Source organism: Oryza brachyantha, chromosome 6, assembly GCF_000231095.2.
Source record: "Oryza brachyantha chromosome 6, ObraRS2, whole genome shotgun sequence".
In the NCBI taxonomy this organism is placed as follows: Eukaryota; Viridiplantae; Streptophyta; class Magnoliopsida; order Poales; family Poaceae; genus Oryza; species Oryza brachyantha.
This window is the reverse complement of record NC_023168.2, coordinates 7,907,759-7,926,653: the sequence shown is the minus strand read 5'-3', so window position 1 is coordinate 7,926,653 and position 18,895 is coordinate 7,907,759. Positions and strand designations below refer to the sequence as shown.

The window sequence follows — 18,895 nt, the reverse complement described above, 5'->3', positions numbered from 1 at the left end:
CTTTTTCATTAAGTGCTATAGTATCAACAGTGGACTGAAACTTAACGCTGATGTCATTTCTCAGACAAATTCGTTTATATGATGACATTTCTTACGACTCATATTCATCAATGATAATTCTTAAACTTAGACGTTTGTTAATGACGTTTCTTAGATTTTTCTCAATAAAATACATCCTATATTACGATATAAGGGAGCACGCATGATTTTACGCACAAATATTATTTTTTGTCGGGGTAATTAACTGCACTTCTGTACATCTGTGGATGTGCGTGTGGAAGTTTCGAGTGATTTACGAGTTTAGTGGTGGGAGGAATGCCGGCTTTGACGGGATGAAGGAATGCACCATGTTTACGAGTGTTTCAAGCAATTTAATATATTTTGCTTTTATGCTCTCTTTATATAACAAATTTTAACATGTGATTTTATACATACGTATAATACCATTAGCAGTATATGCACATTTTTCTCTACAATTCTAGATTTATTTTTTTTTACATTTGTTAGTTGATGTGCATGGTTTGTGCACATAAAGATTGTGTTCACACGATACGATCCCCTAAAATTATGCAGCAGCTATGCTAACAACATACATATCATATTTATACTGTCTTCTCAGCTTCAGTGCATGAAGGGTTCAAACAAACTAAACGAAAAACACCACCAACCTCGAACCTTTTTTTTTAATGACATAGCAATGTGTCATTTTCAAACATGATACGGTTAACGCTCCAGAAGGCCAGATATCAACAATTGGAATATCTCTAATAGGCATCAATCGAAAATACCAACAGATGTACAGGGTAAGATGAACTGGATTTTTTTTTTCATTTTGAAGAACCGACAATGTTGTCAAGATGTGATTATTGGCTTCAATTTGGCTTCAATTCCCTCGTAAGTCATCTTTAGGGAAGTCTACTGTAATCCATTCTTCTAGTCTTTCAATGAGGAAACACTATAATTTGGCCTTCTGGTTCTGGCTCAGAACATCTAGATCTGCAATGTTCATGTATGTACAAGAAAATAGCTTTAGCATATCAGCATAGGCATCGATTATTAAACTTCGGGCTGCCAGCCTGCAATATTGTTTACCTTTTCAGTGCTTGAAAAGGACCATCTAACTCTTTCATCACATCTCCACTAATAGCATGAACGTTACCCTGGAACAAACACACATCATACAAAGAATTAGGGAAAATACTTATCCACCATTCCATCTGCCTGAAGTTGATGTAGTTAAAATGCTTCCAATAATGCTATTATCACTCCCTTTAGCTAGTGAGACCATCTATATAATGTATACTTGGATACTATTATCTAATTTACAGTGCATACCAAATCTCATGAACTTCTACGATTAGGAATATTACTTTCATGAAAGATGTACATATCATTTTTATTTGCGCAGCGCTAACTATTCATTGGTATGTGCATTTTGGCTATAAATAAAATCTGCACAAATTAACTAGGAGCATCCAAGACAATACTATTTTGCAAAGAGAAACATTTAACCACTACAAATAACAGCAAATATGTTCATTGGAGATATTCATTGATATTAGGGACCAGGGTACATGTTAAAACCAGTAACCACCACGGTTACTGCAGCAACATATTAGTGGTTATCGGTGGTACATTCGAATGAAGTTTAGGCAAGTTCAAAGTTTTTTTTTTTTTAAAATGAAAAAATCATAAAAATTCCTGGCAATATATATGGAGTTGTAGAGCAGTTTGGTGATGAAATTTTGCAAAAATAACATCTGTAGGATCAAAGTTTTAGCCAAAACCTACTAAATACTGAAAATATAATAAAAGGTGATGGGTGCGCTACTGTTCATTGAGAACCATTACTGGCTCATCAAAGAAATATAACTTCATCCATCTCCCATGTCTGAACCAAGAAAACCTTGGCTCCCAAAAGTGAAGCTTGGTCCCCCTCGTACATGTAATTTGGTATGTTTAGTTAGTTAATGTTACTTTATGTTTAGTTAGTTAATTTGGCAAGTTAATTTCTACTATTTTACATGCATGAATTTTAAATATCAATTGTGTTGTTTATTGATTGATCAAGTGTGAATTGTCATCTATAATTGTTCAAATGTCCAACGTTTAGCAGAGGTCATGCCAAATTTTTGTATTTTGTAAATAATGTGATAAATGTACCAAATATATCATAGTAGTTATTTCCTATCTTTCCATGTTTTAAATATTTAGGATTTATTTTCATTTTTATTCTCATTAGAATTAACTTGCCAGGTTTTTGGGCAAACCATGTGAAAACTTCCCCAAACCAGGCAGTTTTGACTCCAAAACTACAGAGACCATGGAGTTTAAATTCAAAATTTTCAAACGTGTTTTTATAACGGTTTCCATACTGTGGGTTTTTCGCCATACTGTGGGTTAGCGTTTTGGTTTGGTTTACGGGGAGGGAACTCTGTTAGGGACAACTAAATTTTACAGGTTTAACATGGCATGACACTCCTTTGCATCCAGAGCGTGAATATTCCAATGACAAAAAACTGCAATGAGCCAACAATTATGTTCTGTTTCATCCTTGGAAGCAACAGCCGTAACCAGATAATTCCCATTCTGCACTTCCTTGGAATCTATTGGAAACTACAGCATATTGCAGCCGCAAACTAGATTACATAAGTGTGCATTGCAATTTGTGTTCATGCTCATCAAAACCAAATAATCAGGTAGAACTAAAAACAAAAGCAATCCTAGTAACGCAATCTGACCTATTCTTCCATAGAGAAACCATTCAAGTAACGAAAATTTCCTAATTCCATGAGCTGGAATAACAAATAATTGTGCTTCAAATCACCTAAATTTGTACTCTTTCCAATTCTCAGCAAGCACTCTGCATTGCTGGTATATTTCTAAACCATAAACACCTAGAAACACATGCATGTCTGCTGAAGTAGGATAATAACTTACCACGTCATAAAATATATGTTTTTCTTGCATACAAAAATCACATAACAAACAATAACCAGACTACCCTGGAATCGGTTTCTATCAACACACAATTTATGTAGTGTGCAGGTTTAAATGTGCCTTGGTTGAACAAGTAAAGCAACACAAACACACATAATGAGTAGCAAAACAATCCAATGACAACCTGCACTGCAAATTCAGTGTTCGTTCTGATCGAATCCTCAAAATTAGCTCAAGGAGTCAATCAAAAGCTACTTCTGAATACATGCAGGAACCAAACAGAATTGTGAACTTAAACAAAAAATATGATCTATGCGCCAATTTGCTATTATCACTGGAGACATGTTATGCTACATTCTTGTAAAAAGTAAACATTCTACAAGCAAACAATCAAATAGCTAAATGTGAGATTAAGCAGTAGAAGTGTGAAACTAAAGAGCATAAAGACTACTCACCGAAGAGTTTGCTTCTTTCTCCTTCTGCTTCTGCTTCTCTCTGTCCCTTTGGATCTTTGAGACCAAGCCAGCCCTCCTCTTGACCTTGGTGGGATCCTCAGGTTCAGAGACCTGAGAGGTCTTGTCGCGCACCTTCCAGACAGCGCCCCTCCGGAGGAGCAGCTTGGCTGCCTTCCACCCATCGGTGCTGGTGTCGATAACGGTCACCTCGGTCCTTCCAGACCGCTCCCCACTCCTCTCCCCGTCGGCATCGGCGGCACGCTCAGAGCGGCGGCGCTTCTTGACCTTGACCTTGGCCTTGTCCTTGTTCGCCTTGGTGGGGCGAGAGGACTTGTCAAGCCTAGGACGGGGCCGATTCTGCTTGCGGAAGGCTTTGATGGACTGGAGGGGCAGAGGAGCGGAGGACGGGGTGACGAAGAGATCGGCGACGACGTTGGAGAGCTGCAGCTGCGGAGGTTGGGGGTTGCTGCTGCTGCTAGGGTTTGGTAGGGAGGGGTTGGTGCTACCTTGGGGTGGCTTCTGCGGCGGCGGCGGCGGCGGCTGCTGCTGCTGCTGCTGCTTGGTCTTGGGCTGCTTAGGCTTGGTAGACGGCGGTGGCTCCTTGGGGACGGCGGAAGAAGACGGCGGCGCCGGCGGTGGCGGAGGTAGGCCCCGGCGTTGGCCGTACAGGAGGTCGTCGATGTGGAGGTTGGAGGGGAAGGAGAGCCCCCCCTTGGCGTGGAGGCGGTGCAGCCACGGCGGCGTGCGGCTGGCCGCGGCCGCCGCCGCCGCGGCGCTCAGCACCGCGCTGCAGCACGGCATCCTCTCCGCCCGATGACGCGATCAATCCCCCCTCATCGTCACACCCCCTCTCAAATCCCGATCCCGATGGAGCCCCGGGGTACCGGAGGCGGCTGCGCTGGATAACGATGACGACGGGGGAGGGAGCTCGACGGGATCGCGCGGCGGCGGAGGTCGCCGACGACGATGTGGGGGGCTTTTTGGGGAGGAAGGAAAATGGCGTGGATCTAGGAGGTGTGGACGTGTGCTACCGCTACTTGGGCTGGGCTTCTATGGTGGGCCGAATTAGCGGAACAACACGAGCCGAAACGAGTCACTGCCAGCCAGATGGGCCCAAGCTCGGCTACATTGTGCCTCTTTGTATGGGCTGTCCTTTGTCCCACCTAGGCTGGTTCTTTTAATCAGATTTTTTTTCAACCTTCTTTGCATGTTTTTCGAACGTTAGACGGTGTATTTTTTAAAATATTTTTATATAGATATTTATTATCTCACCTTTCTAAAATAATTTTTGTCTATGCATTATTTAGTTTTATCGTTTATCATTAAAAAAGCAAAAAAAAACTTTTATCTTTCGTCTTCCTCTTAGCTGTGAAGCTTGGTAAAAACAGAAGAGAACCAAACAGAAAAACAAAAACCAGCTTCTTCTTCCACGGCTTGTCCTAGCTCAAGCTCTACTTCTCTGATCTCCCACTACTTGCTTCTCTTCTGATGGCCTCATGTTTTCACTACTTGTGCTTATAAAGTAAAATTTAAATCTTCACCTTAAATTTACCATTGATCTTTAGGTTTTTGTTTTTCAGCCATGGCTTTTACATTGTTAAGAATACATATATAAAGATTTTATTTATAAATTATTTTTTGTTTATAAATATTTCGTTTGGCTTTTTCTTGAAAAGCCAAAAAATGAAGCCCCTCTACTTCTCTCTTCGTTTCTATATTGAAATATTGGGCGATTAGGGCTGGATTGCTTGCTCTCACACGATGTTGGTTTTTACTTTTGAGCTGTTGATTGGATGCTGGAACGTCTAACATAATTGGGATTATGCCATCTTAAACAACCGGCATTATTCCAAATGCAATCCAACAAATAAGATCATAAATAATTTCATTAGAGCAGATATATGCCATTTTTTCCTTTTTTCGTTACGAAGGAATGCGAATACCCAACCTCCTTACAGTAGCGGCATCGTCTGCACATAGCACTGTATATGTGAGAAAAACAGTTAAAAAATACCATTAACAATGTCGAATACTAGAGCAGAGGCATTGTAGCCGTTACGGTAATCTGTAGCACTTGATGTACATCGTCCATTTTTAATCCAACGTAAATAAATATCCTAGATTGAGATTTCCTGAGGCAACTCAGCATGCAGTGGCGCCACGCCAGCGGGATAAAGTGGGGGCAAGTTGGTGACGGTGTAACGAGACAGTGAACAGGACACAAGAAGGCTCGTCTTGTTAACCTCACTCCAATCCCAAGTTGGCAACCCAACATATACATTCATTCCCATTGAAAAATAGAGCAGAAAATACAATACAATAAAATAAAGTATTACAATGTACTACCTCCGTATGAGTAGCATTTTGGCTAAACTCATTTACATATGTTATTTGGGCAAAGTCTAGTTTTCTCCCTATCTGTGACTGTACCTGTTCGAATGCCAGAGTCGGGCCCACATGTGAAACCATGCTGTGAGAGCTGTTTAATCATTATATTTTTAATGTTTTCATCATAAGTTTCCATGATCAGTGAGAGCAGTTTTTATCATTGGGATGAATGAGTTTTTGTCTCTATATGTAGTATCTAATTAAACAAGAAAGAATGCCCGTGCACATCCGCAGAATCTATGTTAAAAATCATTTATAGCTCACGCTATATGACAAAAGATTATTTCGAAGTTGGTACTCAATACTTTATAAACAAAATATTTGCAACTGTGGCTAGTCCCGCATCATCTAGTTTGGTCTTCAAATTTTACTTGCAGTAAAAGAACTTGCTAAAAAAAGGTTTGGTTTTTTAAAGTAATAGTATTACAATGCAAAATTGCAGGTTTGTGGGTTGGAGTGTGGAAGCCGTAAAAATAGAAGTCTATCAAACTAGGGACGAACGACTGGCACCTATTAGCCGTCAGCCTAGGAGGGCTAATCAACAGGGTCCATTCTAAGCCCGCCACCTGACCCTGTCGAGGATGGTTGGCCGACAGGACCTGTCGAATGCGAGCAGAACGACAGGACCAGTAGCTCTATGGGTGGTTGACAATGGAACGTATCAGCATGTGGGTGTTTAATAAGTCGCGTCCCATTATTTTTGGATCCAATGAACCAATGTTGGACCGAAACATACCAACGAAATAATGACAGGATCCAAGTCAGTCTGGAGGAGGCCAATAGGACCTCAGTCGACATGGCTCGTTCGATAGGCATACACTTTTGTAATTTTTCACTACATACCATATTTTTGCAGTCTTTCATTAAAATACTATTATTTATGAAAGAAATTCAAAATTTTCAACCAAAACAATTTAGGCGATGATATGTTTAAAAATTATTATTCCTTAATAAGACATTCCTTATGATTTACTTGTTTTCTCCCAAAAAGAATTGAATTGCTTTTGATTTAGGCTCAAAATTTTGAATCAAAACAATTTAGGTAATGTTCAGAATGTTTAAAATTTATGTAATATGAGCAAAGCATTTTTTTCACCTAAATAAACATTCCTTATGTTTATTTCCTGTCTCAAAAAGAATTGATTTGTGGTCATACACCTAGAACGACTCACTATATATAACCCTAAATGTTGTGAAGACACCGCTTTTGTTACTTAATGGATACTACTGTTAAAATCAAACTTTATTATGCAACCAGCGAAGCCAACTAGAAAATTCCAATAAATGCATTTTTGAAGAGTTTACGTTTAACATTTTATTGTCCATCTTATTTAAAAAATCATGATTAATATTTTTATTGTTATCAGATGATAAAACATGTATAGTACTTTATGTGTGACTATTTTTTTATTTTCTTAAAAAAGATTATGAAATAAGACGGGCGGTCAAACGTTGGACACGGAAATATAGTTATATTGGGACATATGCAGTATTTTGTAATGCTCTGATATGGTGAATTCAAGCACCACAACGACCAGGCCTCCCGTACGTACTGCCTCACCCCATTTTTCTCGGATGACTTTGAAACATGTGTTTCTAGATTAGTAGCAGTGCTTTTATATGAGCGTGTTAATGCACAAAAGAGCACCAGGTGTGCCGTTGGATTTTTATTCAATTTGACTTAGCTTACAAGAGAGCAACTTTTGATGTACTTACACAACAAACTCTGTTCACCTTTCAGTACATAGAGCACTTTCACATTATCACAGTGTGAGACAACGAATTACACATATTGTTCACAAAGAGCACTTAGCAACAAATCACGTAATTAGATTCATATAGCTAGTTGTTATATAACCGCTTAGGCAGGCGTCACGGTGGGGAGTGGCCGTAGCTGGGCGTCTTTTTCCCGCCATGTTTGGGCTTGGTGCCTATGGTCACTCCAATGGAGATGCTGATGTCGTCCTTCTTCTCACCTCCCTTGCTCGCCTCGGCTACCCAAAATACTTACAGCCATGCATCAAAGTACGTACGTATATTCTTGGATATATATATATAACGAAAATCCGTTAACCAAAATAATACACATGTACTTATTAAAAAACATCTAAATTTTACACCAAACTAAAGTAATTAAGTTTATAATTAAATACGTACCAGTGGTGTCGGCGAGCTCTCTCGCGGCAACCACCACGTCCTGCGAGAGGAGGAGGAGAGACGCCGCCACCACGAACAGCATCACCACCATGGTACTCCTGGACGACGCCGCCATGATCGCTCGGTCCAGCAGGTGTTGTGTTGCGAGGACGGACGATATATCGATCGATACTGTACAGGGGAGAAGGGCGCCCTTATTTGTACCCTGAATATCCTGGCGTTTTGTTGCGCCACAGGATGGTCATCTTTTCGCTAGCTCAATGAAAAAGTCGAACGATATATTTGTAAATAAAAAATAATTTTATCAATAAAATTTTTATATACTCATTCTCAGTGAGCTGAAAGTCAAGGCTGAAGAATAGACCATGATGAAAAAAATCTTAAAATCAACTCTAAATTTAAGGTTAAAGATTTAAATTAAATATAATTTATAAGTATAAACAAAAGCAAAAATATAGGTTGAATATATGCCGTGTGTAGACCGGCATGAGACTAGCACACATTGGCATCATGGCTTGGCGACGAACATGTTCAAGTCTTTTGAGTTGGCACTTTGTGAGCAGGGATGTCCAATCGACTTGTGACATTTGGAAATATCATCAAGCTGTTATCTTTGGGTGGCCTAGCTGGTATCTCTGATAAGGAGCCAATACGGCAAATCTTAATTCACTCTAGTACTGCATTTTACTCACCCAGGGAAATAAAAAAGCGTTAGGTTCATACGAAATTCATATGAAATGGATTGATTCATGGAAACATTGGAGGGTTTCTGATGCCTCTAGATTTTTTATTCGATATAGTTGACTTTTGGATTAACCTTTGACGGTTCGTTTAATTTAAAATTTTTGTCCAAATATACAAAATTATAAGTTGTGCTTAAAGTTTGATAATTATATAAAATGTTCGAATAAAACGAATGGTCAAGCCCAATAATGTCAATAAAAAAGCAGAGAGAGTAATATATATGAGGGGGATCTCATGGAAAACATTTCTTGTGTCCATCTCTGTAGCAAAGGCCGTGTTCTTTCTTCTGAAACAAAAAAAATAAAAAAAATCAGATTTTTCGATGACTATTAAATAATATAAATAATAAAATTAATCATTTGAAAATTAAAAAAAATCTAATGTGGAAAGATTAGATGATGAACTTCTATGTTAGAACTTTTTTAAACCCACATTTAAAGCATACGTGTAAAACCTGACAACACAATCAAAATCCTTTTTTTTTCCTATAAAGCACAAACAATAAATTCTATATGGTTATATTCCTGTATTTTTAAATTACTACGGATCAACTATATATATCATCTCGATTCCTACAATTTTTTTTCATACTCCCGTGTTTCTGGATTAGTGTGTTCCAGAGGACTCCTAGTAAGAAAAATGGAGTGTGCTTTTCTAATCGTGTGTATCGACGTTTTAGGACATAATTTGTTATATTATGTGAAGATTTTCTAACATAATGGAGTCTTGCTTACTTTTCAACTAGGTACCGTACGTATTAGTTCCGGAGACATCTCATTCATGTACCGCCAAAAGTGTTATTGTAACCTTAGTACCAAAAGACATAACGTCAATTTCTGACCGAGACGGTCCCCGGGCATCCATCCATTTGGGCAGCACCATTATCAGCCCCATCTTTTCATTTTTTTTCATGTTTATCAGCCAAAATTTAAATTTTCAGCGTTAAATTTGCACTTCATTTTAGAGTTTTTTCATCATAGTTTTTTTTGCCTAGACTTTTAGATTACTAAAAACACGTATATAAAGCTTTTATTCACAAATATAAAGTTTTTTTTAGCCTTGACTCTAGCAAGCTAGCAAAATTTGGGGTACGAACTGAATGGTGAGAAGTTGAAATATGCATTTACGTACTTGCACAACTTTACTATTAATTTGAATATGTTCCTAACCTTCAAATTATCTGCATAGTACCGGTCAATATGTATTTGTGGAAAATATTGAATATAGATAAATCGTATAATCTGTTGTGTATTCTAGTGACTCTCATGATCGAGTGCGTGTATAGCATACATAGTAGATAAATATTTAGAGTAGAAGGTAAATATTCTATCTTATTTCTCTAAGATTTTATTTTATCTATAGAGATTCTACTAGATTATGTTATCTCTAACTATGGATATTTTATCTCTAACATATTTCTCCCCAGTTATAACGAGAGCGAAGCGAACGACTAGATTTAAAATATTTGTGTTTCCACCATGTTCTCTTCTCTGCTCTACCATCATCAATTGCATCTCTAATAGACTTGATGAGAGCATTCCCTTCCCTATCGTCCCTTAGCTCTCTTCTCTATTTAGCACATTATAGCATTATAGGAGTTCGCTCCTATGTTATAGCACATATGGTGCATGTGCGACGTTTCTACTAATTGCGTACAAGCATGTATAGTTTTAAAAAAAACTAAGCCGTTCCACCTAAACTCTTCCATATGTAAGGAAATTTTAAAATCTAGACACATCATTTAGGTTATAAATAAAGGCACCGCTAATACGTACTCTCTCCGTTTCGCAATGTAAGACTTCTAATAAATCTACACATATATATAAATTATATACATTAATCAATCAATGAATTTAGGCAAGGCTAGAAAGTCTTACAATAAAAAACATATATAAATTATATACATTCATCAATAAATGAATTTAGAAAAGGTTAGAAAGTCTTACAATATAAAACATACTAATATTCATGTTTCTCACTAATGTGTATGAACAAAGTCAGAGAAGATTTATTTTTATTCGACCAATTATATTGTCCACATAAAAAAAGTCAAATCCAACGCAAAACTTGGCCAGCCAGAATATGTACTAATAAGCACAAACAAAACATCTAATGATCCTCCAACAAGCAATCTTGAGAAAGAAAATATGTCTTCAACTTCAAATTTCTAATTAAGCTAGGGAACTTATTTTATTTATGGTAAAAATTATCCTCGTTCCCCTTAACTCCATAGTTGAAACTTGTTTCTCACATATCAAATGGTCTGTGTGTGTCCCTAGTTGATAAAGAGACAAGAAGTTCTCATTCTTTATAGTGATTAGTGAAAAATCAAAATGTACATGAACGTGATCCCTAAAGGATTATGTGAGCCTAATAGACTTAAAATTTTAATAGATAACATTGTGATTTTCAAAAGTATCTTTGATCGCTGACGTCTTGTCCAAATATCTGTTGTGTTGTAATTTGGTTTATCATCTAATGTTTTTCAAGAGTAACTTATATTTTTATCGAATAGTCAAACTTAAAATATGTTGTTCTTGAACAAACAAAAATTTGCTATCATTATTGAACTTGACATCAATTATCAAATAGGAGTAAAGATTATCAGTGAAGGGTGTTGAGCCTTTCAAAATAGCACGTAGTACGTTGGAACAAAGACTTAATAGCTAGCTCTTTGTTAGATACTACCTCCGTTTTATATTATAAGACTTTCTAATTAACCTTATCTAAATTCATCATTTGATAAATATATTATATAATATATATATATATATATAGATTCATTAGCATCTATATAAATCTAAACTAGGCTATAAAGTCTTACGTTATAAAACAGAGTGAGTATCGTATAACAAGACATGTACGTACTGTAAAGATGGCTCCTAAAATAGTACTGTTAGGCATGTGAATGACCTCTTACCAACACAATGCATGAGGTGGAATATTCCACGATATATCACGTCTTTTTAACTGGACTATTTGATATATATGATAGAAGAAAAATGTTGATAGCAAAATTCTGACAATAATATCCCAGATATATCTAGGTAACTAAATCTAGACTGGCATACATAATTTTAATATATACCACCAATGATTGGGGCCAGCAATAGGAATCACCCTCCAAATTAGCCATTGAGGCAGCCCCCAAAGCCACCACTGCCCTAGACACCAGGAAGCTTGTGGTTGGCACAAACAATCTCATCAGTCGGGCCGTAGCTGGATTCCTGAAGATGAGTATCCGCAGGTGTGACACCCTGCATGCCCTTCAAAGAGGAATTGAGATGGCTGTGCCATTTGCACGTCTGGATGTGGCAATGACAATATTGCAGATAATCTTGCATCATCCAATCTCTGGCGGAGCTTTGCTCTGATAGCAGTGTTAGATAGTGCTGACAGTTTGTCATGCAGCTCCCTCAATTCATGAAGCCCAAGACCATTAGGTTGAGTATTCAACAATTGCATAAGATACCCCTTCTCCTTTTCCATCTGCTCCAGTACTGCCATCTTTCTATTTTTCTCAAAATTTCCAATGACTTTTGCAACTCCACAAATTGAAGCTTCATCTATTGCACTGTATTTATCACCTCACCGCTATCATGGGTCCCACCACCTAACGAAGGATTGTTGGGAGTGACGATGGCCATAGCACCAACAGAGGGATGACCATACGAGAAAGCTTTACCAGCACGAGAAAACACGACAACAGCTGTATCAGCGTTACATAGTAGTGAGAGCTCACCAGCTTTATTAAATAGGCTTTGACGGCGCTTCGAGAAGCAGACGTCACGTCGATCCTCCTTTTCAATGCGCTTGATCTCAGTCTTTTTCCTACCCATCGTTGCCTTTCCCTTCACCATCACATATTAGATAAGGTGTGGTTCCTTAAATGTATTTTTGTTGAGTGATGGGTATAATGCATTGTGGATGAACCATGTTTATATAGAGGTGTTTATAAAGATATAAAAGAAAGCACATTTTTACATCCATGCAAACATATCTAGATTTGTACATGTTTGGAAGGTATTTATTATGCTTTTAAAAGAAGCTAAAAAAGTTTTTATATATAATACATGGACCAAATGTCAATCTGGTACCAAATAAATGGCAGGAATCAATTAGAGGAGTTATCTACTATGATTTATCCAAAGATACAGTTAATGAAAGTTAAAATCTGCATTATATATATCTTAGAAGTAATACAATTATGTATTCAAAAGAAATTATAGTTATATAAGTTAACTATTAATTCTGCACATATTGAGAGACTTATCTATATGTTGTATCCAAATATACACTCAATGAAAATTAAAACTTAAACATAAAGAAAGTGCATACTAAACATTTCCCGCCATGACGATAATTAAGGATTGACACAAACCGGGAAGCAACAAGGCCCAAACTACTAGTACAACGGTAAAATAAATATAAGTTTGTCATCTCGAGTAAAACATTCAACATATTATTTGTGTCACTATAATGTAAAGCATAGTATTTTTCGTGTTCATGTTACTAAGCCAAATGAATAATAGTTTAGTGCCATGCGCTGTAATTAGATTCAAGTCTATCTCTTAATTGACTAAATAGAGTGCCGCGCAAGGGCAATTGGCAGGGGATGCCATCATGCACCCATTCTTTTTTTATTAGACACCTAGTCTTTGGTTGTACAACATGTCAACTAACTAAAAAATTGCTTGATTTTTCAAACATACATATCGACTTCAACAAAAATTGAAAAAAAAAATACTTGTAAGGTACTAAGATTAAGACACTAGTGGAGAAACCCTAGCTAGATATTTTCTCATTCATTCTTTTATTTCCTATCCATGTCCTTTCAGCCAAAAGATAGTTGAGAAAAGAACTTTCCTGCCAAAACAATGAAAGATGTAAGGATAAATCGATAAAAAAGGAAAATAGAGACTCATGGCATGAATGGTATTGTCCATTCCTCTGGTATCCTTCTATCATATATATGTGAAGGTACACAGTGCACATCTGCCATGGTCATATAACATACAAAAATCTTCAAGTCTTGTAACTAGTTTCTTTATAGTATAAAGAGAGCTGTCAATGGGCTGAGGTTGAGGGAGCTTGTCTTCTCGAGTCGAGCCCGATCTGCCTTTAAGCCTTTAAGCAATCTCCTTTCGAGCTTGACCAAACTTGAGCTCAGCTACAAGATTGGTCAGATTGGTCATAGGTAGTATAATGTATATTTTATGGATAATATTTTGATAGAACTATTTATTTTCTAGCTTATCTCACACTAATAAAAGAGGAGAAAAAAGACCATAATAAATATATTCTGGTAACAATTGCTTATCTATTGTGTTGATGCATGCTAATAAACATTTGATGATAAGCTAGAAATATATTCGAGAGCTTTATAGGTCTGGTGTAAAATTTACTTGGACTAATAAACAAGCTGACCCCACTCAGGTGGTTCTTGATAGGGTTTTAGTCTCTGTTGATTGGGAGAACAGATTCCCTCTTTCTGTCTTATCTACTTTAACCAGATCTGGGTCAGATCATACACCTCTGCTTTTATCTTCTGGTGAGGAAGAGAATAGATTGCCCAAGTATTTTAAATTTGAGTCTAGTTGGACTGTGGTAGAGAATTTTAAAGAGTTGGTAGTGGCTAAGATGTTAGCCAGAAATAATGATTACATCCTTACCCTACTGGAACAAAAAAAATGAGTATTCTTAGGAGATTTCTAAAAGGTTGGGGGACTAATTGTAATAGTGAAGTTAGAAGAACTAAGAAAATCCTTCTTGATAAGATGGATGGTTTGGATTCCTGGGCTGACTTAAGTGATCTTTCCTCTGAACAATGGAATGAGAGATATGAGCTTGAAGGTGAGCTAGATCACATCTATGAAATGGAAGAGTTATATTGGTATAAAAGGAGTTGTGAGAATTGGCTCTTTCAAGGTGATAGGAATACTGCCTTCTTTCACTAAAAAGCTAATGGGAGGAGAAGAAAGAGTTGTATCCATTCGTTGAATGAGGGGGATAGAGTGATTTGTGATCCTATAGAGCTAGCATCCCACATTGTCCAGTTCTATAAAAATCTGTTTAGAGCTGAAGATGTCTCTTCCATTCACCTTAGAGTTGGCTTCTGGTCAGAAGATAGTTGTGTCTCTGAGTCTCAAAAAACATCCATCTCCAGGTCTTTTGAAATGAAAGAGTTGGATAAAGTTATTGCCCAGGCCAAAAACAACACAGCTCCTGGCCTGGCCCAGATGGTTGTAAGATCATGGTCATGATCAATGTTTTATGATAAACAATTGGCATATAAATTGGTGTCGGTGTGTGTAACTAATGTGAGTCAGGTTACGATATCTGTGCTCGGAAACGATTGGTTTGTCTCTATGTATGCAGGTGACTTGAGGTCAACCGTGGTCAATGGCGAGGACCATGACTAGGTTCAGGGAGGAACCGAGGTCTGGATGGTCGGGATGTCATGTGACATGGTTGGATAGAGTCGTGATTCTCGGAGGTCAATATCAGTCAACGGCGGTGTAATCGTGACTAAGTTCAGGGAGGAGCTGAGGTCCGGATGATCGAGGATGCCAGGTGACGATGTTAAATACGAGGTGATACATGGAAGATGGATACCGTGTGGGGATGGATGTGTAACGGGGTTCACAAGTTGTGCGTGGAGTCTTCGTGTTCGAGAAGGAAACAGAAGAAATTTGGAGAGGTATATATATATATATGATCGCTACAGTACGGTGAGGTACTGTAGCATGCATATACGTGACCGTGCTGTGGTGTGCAGTACGTTGCTTTGGTTTGGAGGCTAGGCGTGCACGTGTCACGTGGCTGGGTGGCTTGATCGGTTGTGTCCGGTACGTGTACGAGAGATCGATTGGTTCATGCATGGAGTCTGTACGTGCAACGTACGTACATGGTCAGTATCGGATAGAGTCCGTTTTTGATAGATTCTCTGGAAAATTAAGGAGTTGGTTTCGGCGGCGCGACTGCAAGCGCTCGGGACCGAGTCAAATATAATCTAGAGATATATTATTTTTGTTATAAATAGGTACCGGAGGGTATGTCCTCGGTATGCTTTTTTGTGAGATTTAGAATTAGAAAATTTGAGTTGAATAGTTGTTGGTTTTAGATCAACAATTTTGAGAGGAGCGTTGTTGGTGCGCTTTGTAAATTCTAGTTGATGCAATAAAGTCAAGTTCATTTGATCTACGTCTTCGACTTTCATCTACTAGTGATTTTCTGGATTCTGACGATCTGATCGGCGCTGGTGACTTTCTAGATTTCGACGATCTGATCGGCGGCACAGGTGCGGTGAGATAAAGGTAGCGGTGGCATAAGGAGCGAGGCGATCAAGATATTCTTCGACAGAGGTAATCTTTTATTCCGCGAAAGATTTTTTGGGTTTTGGTTTTTTCTACCATTCACCCTCCTCTGGTAGGTCTGTTTAACTCTGTTTCGATCCTACAATGGTTTCTCTATCCAGTTTTATAATTTTTTTTTTGGGAACATGTGAAGCAAGACATTTATGAGATGTTGATTCTTCTTTTTCATGAGGAACTCGATCTTAAGAGACTGAACTTTGGAGTTATAACCCTAATCCCCAAATGTGAAGATGGTAACAGTGTTAGACAATTTAGACCCATCTGTGCTTTAAACGAGGTTTTCAAAATCATTAGTAAAGTAATTACTAATAGACTCTCTGAGATTGCTGCTGATATTATTTCTAATACTCAAACTGCCTTTATTCCTGGGAGATTTATTCTTGAGGGTGGGCTGGTACTCCATGAAGTCTTGCATGAACTTCAGTGCAAAAATATTTCAAGTGTGATTTTTAAGATTGATTTTGAAAAAGTGTATGATAGAGTGAGCTGGGATTTCCTATTTGAAGTGTTGCAAAGAAAACATTTTCCCCCTCTGGTCTTGTGTAATAGGGGGTAGAGGGTGTGTGAATATAAATGGTTCTAGGAGTGATTTCTTTAAAACCTCTAGAGGCTTAAGACAGTGTGACCCTCTCTCTCCTCTTCTTTTTAATTTAGTAGGGGATGCTTTAGCTAGGATGTTTGAGTTGGTATTCTTTCTGGTATTGTCCCACATTTGGTCACTGGTGGCCTGACTCATCTACAATATGCCAATGATACAATTATTTTCATGCCTTGTGTGGATGAGGAGATTATTGCCACTAAATTCCTGTTATACTGTTTTGAAGAGTTATCTGGGATAAAAATTAATTATCACAAAAGTGAGGTGTTTTCTGTTGGGATTTCAAAGTTAGAAGAAGAGAGAATTGCTATGATACTTAATTGTAATATTGGCTCCTTCCCTTTTAAATACCTAGGTCTCCCTATGAGTCCTTTTAAACTGAGAGTTGCTGATTTAGAGTTTATCCCTCAAAAACTGGAAAATAGATTGAACTTGTGGCAAGCTGGGTCTCTTTATTATAGCGGAAGAGCTGTTTTAATTAATGCGTGCCTCTCCTCAATCCCATCCTATGCTATGGGTCTTTTCCTTTTGCCTGAAAGCATTCACAATAGGCTAGATTCTATTAGAGGTAGATTTTACTGGGAGGGGGTGAATGATAAGAGGAGATATCACATGGTGAAGTGGTGTAATTTGGCTTTTCCTAAAAATTTTGGGGGTCTTGGTTTTACTGAAACCAGGGCTATGAACTCTTCTCTTCTAGCTAAGTGGATCTTCAAATTAGAGTCTAATGATAGTAGTCTATGCATGATGGTCCTGAGAAATAAATATATGAGCAATTCTGGTTTTTTCCAGGGACATGCTAGAGGCAAGATGTTCTCCTTTTTCTGGAAGGGTTTACATAGTATTAAAGCTTGGGTTTTGAGAGGTGCTACTGAAGTAAAGGTATTGGGAATCACATTTATTTCTGGAGGGATGTGTGGTTGAACAGTGTTAGTCTGAAAACTCTTTATCCTTTCCTTTATGAGATTTGCAATCAAAAAGAGATTTTAGTTAAGGATGTTTTGGAGGAAGGTTTACAAATTTTAACCTTTAGAAGAGCCTTCTCTATAACTGATTTTGCTCAATGGAATGAGTTGTGTGCTTTGATTGATAATTTAAACATACTTTCTCAGGAGAGAGCTGAAGACCGTTAATTTGGTTTGGGCCCTAGATAACAAGGGTGTCTTTTCCTCCAATTCTTTGTATAATCTTATAACTTTTAGAGGTGTGATTGATGTTAATATGCAAAATCTCTGGAGCTCTCCTATTCCTCTTAAACTGAAACACTTTCTCTGGTTGGCTTGGCGTGATAAGATCCAGTCTACATGACAACTTAAGAAAATGAGGTGGGATGGGTCAGAGTTTTGTCAGCTGTGCAATAACATTGAAGATTCTAGGCACATTTTCTTTGAGTGTCCAATTGCTGTTTCTGTTTGGTGTATCTGTTATGATGCGATTGGGTTGAAAAGGACTCCTACCTCCTTTGACGATTTTGATGATTGTTTTTCTTGGTCTAATAGAGCTAAAAAGCATAGAGTTCGTTTTTGCTTGCTGGCTGCATGTTGTTGGCAGCTGTGGTCTGTCCGTAATGATATGATTTTTCGCGACCTAATTGTTTCGTCTCCTTTAAGCATTCCTTTACGTCTTATCTGCTTGTTTTTTCAGTGGAAGAAGTTGTTGAAGGAGGACGAGGTGGTGATTCTGGACTGTTGGACTGCAGCGCTTCAATGTTCAGTGAGAAGTCTCCGAAATGCAAGATCAGGGGGGTGAAGCTGTAGGCTGTGTGGGGTGGCCTTGGCGTTTTGTGCTGTTAACTGAGATAGTTAGAGTTGGTTTGTGGGGTTGGTTTTTCAAGTGTCTGTTGTAATTCTGGGTTCAGGCGAGCGAAGCGTTTGGTTAGGCTTAGTTTCTTTAGACCTTTTGTCCTTCTAGTGTGTTTTGTTCCTGTTCTGGCAAGCCGGTGTCCCCGGTATACCTTGTGACCTGTTTTTTTCGCTTTACTGAAAAGCTGGGCCGCTGGCCTTCCATCAAAAAATAAATAAATATTTGATGAATGATTACTTTCTCAAATATATAAGGTAAACATAATAAAAATCATATACAGTCACGGTCGTTAGAAGCATGAGCTAGTCTCGGGTTTGACTTGTTAAGTGCTCCAGTCAGTCTTGGGTTGCTCATGAGCCTTGAGCCTTTTAAATCACCAACACCATGGTCCGAGAAGCTTAATTACCGTGACACAGATGGAACGAACGGTGATC

General features: G+C 38.0%; 1 protein-coding gene, 1 long non-coding RNA gene and 1 pseudogene across 2 annotated transcripts; 1 reads left to right on the top strand and 2 right to left on the bottom strand.

Moving 5' to 3' along the window:
* Window positions 1-648: 648 nt before the first annotated feature.
* Window positions 649-4,381, bottom strand: LOC102702109 (arp2/3 complex-activating protein rickA). The gene is made up of 3 exons (XM_015838075.2): window positions 3,396-4,381; window positions 1,093-1,160; window positions 649-996 (listed from the first exon to the last, which is right to left on the bottom strand). The coding sequence occupies exons 1-3, from the start codon at window positions 4,194-4,196 to the stop codon at window positions 942-944; spliced, it is 924 nt and encodes a 307-aa protein (XP_015693561.2). The 5' UTR covers window positions 4,197-4,381; the 3' UTR covers window positions 649-941.
* Window positions 4,382-11,888: 7,507 nt separating this feature from the next.
* Window positions 11,889-12,544, bottom strand: LOC102701833 (annotated as a pseudogene).
* Window positions 12,545-15,808: 3,264 nt separating this feature from the next.
* On the top strand, window positions 15,809-18,652 carry LOC107304470. The gene is made up of 3 exons (XR_001550550.2): window positions 15,809-16,048; window positions 17,451-17,540; window positions 18,303-18,652. It is a non-coding gene; the product is annotated as an uncharacterized LOC107304470 (long non-coding RNA).
* Window positions 18,653-18,895: the final 243 nt, after the last annotated feature.

What these genes read in the sequence shown, in the direction of transcription:
- LOC102702109 (XM_015838075.2), bottom strand. Translation starts at nt 4,196, where the DNA reads ATGCCGTGCTGCAGCGCGGTGCTGAGCGCCGCGGCGGCGGCGGCCGCG. An exon ending in AGAAAGAAGCAAACTCTTCG is followed by an intron (nt 1,161 to 3,395) that starts GTGAGTAGTCTT and finishes TGTTTGTTCCAG; the next exon opens with GGTAACGTTCATGCTATTAG. An exon ending in CCTTTTCAAGCACTGAAAAG is followed by an intron (nt 997 to 1,092) that starts GTAAACAATATT and finishes TGAACATTGCAG; the next exon opens with ATCTAGATGTTCTGAGCCAG.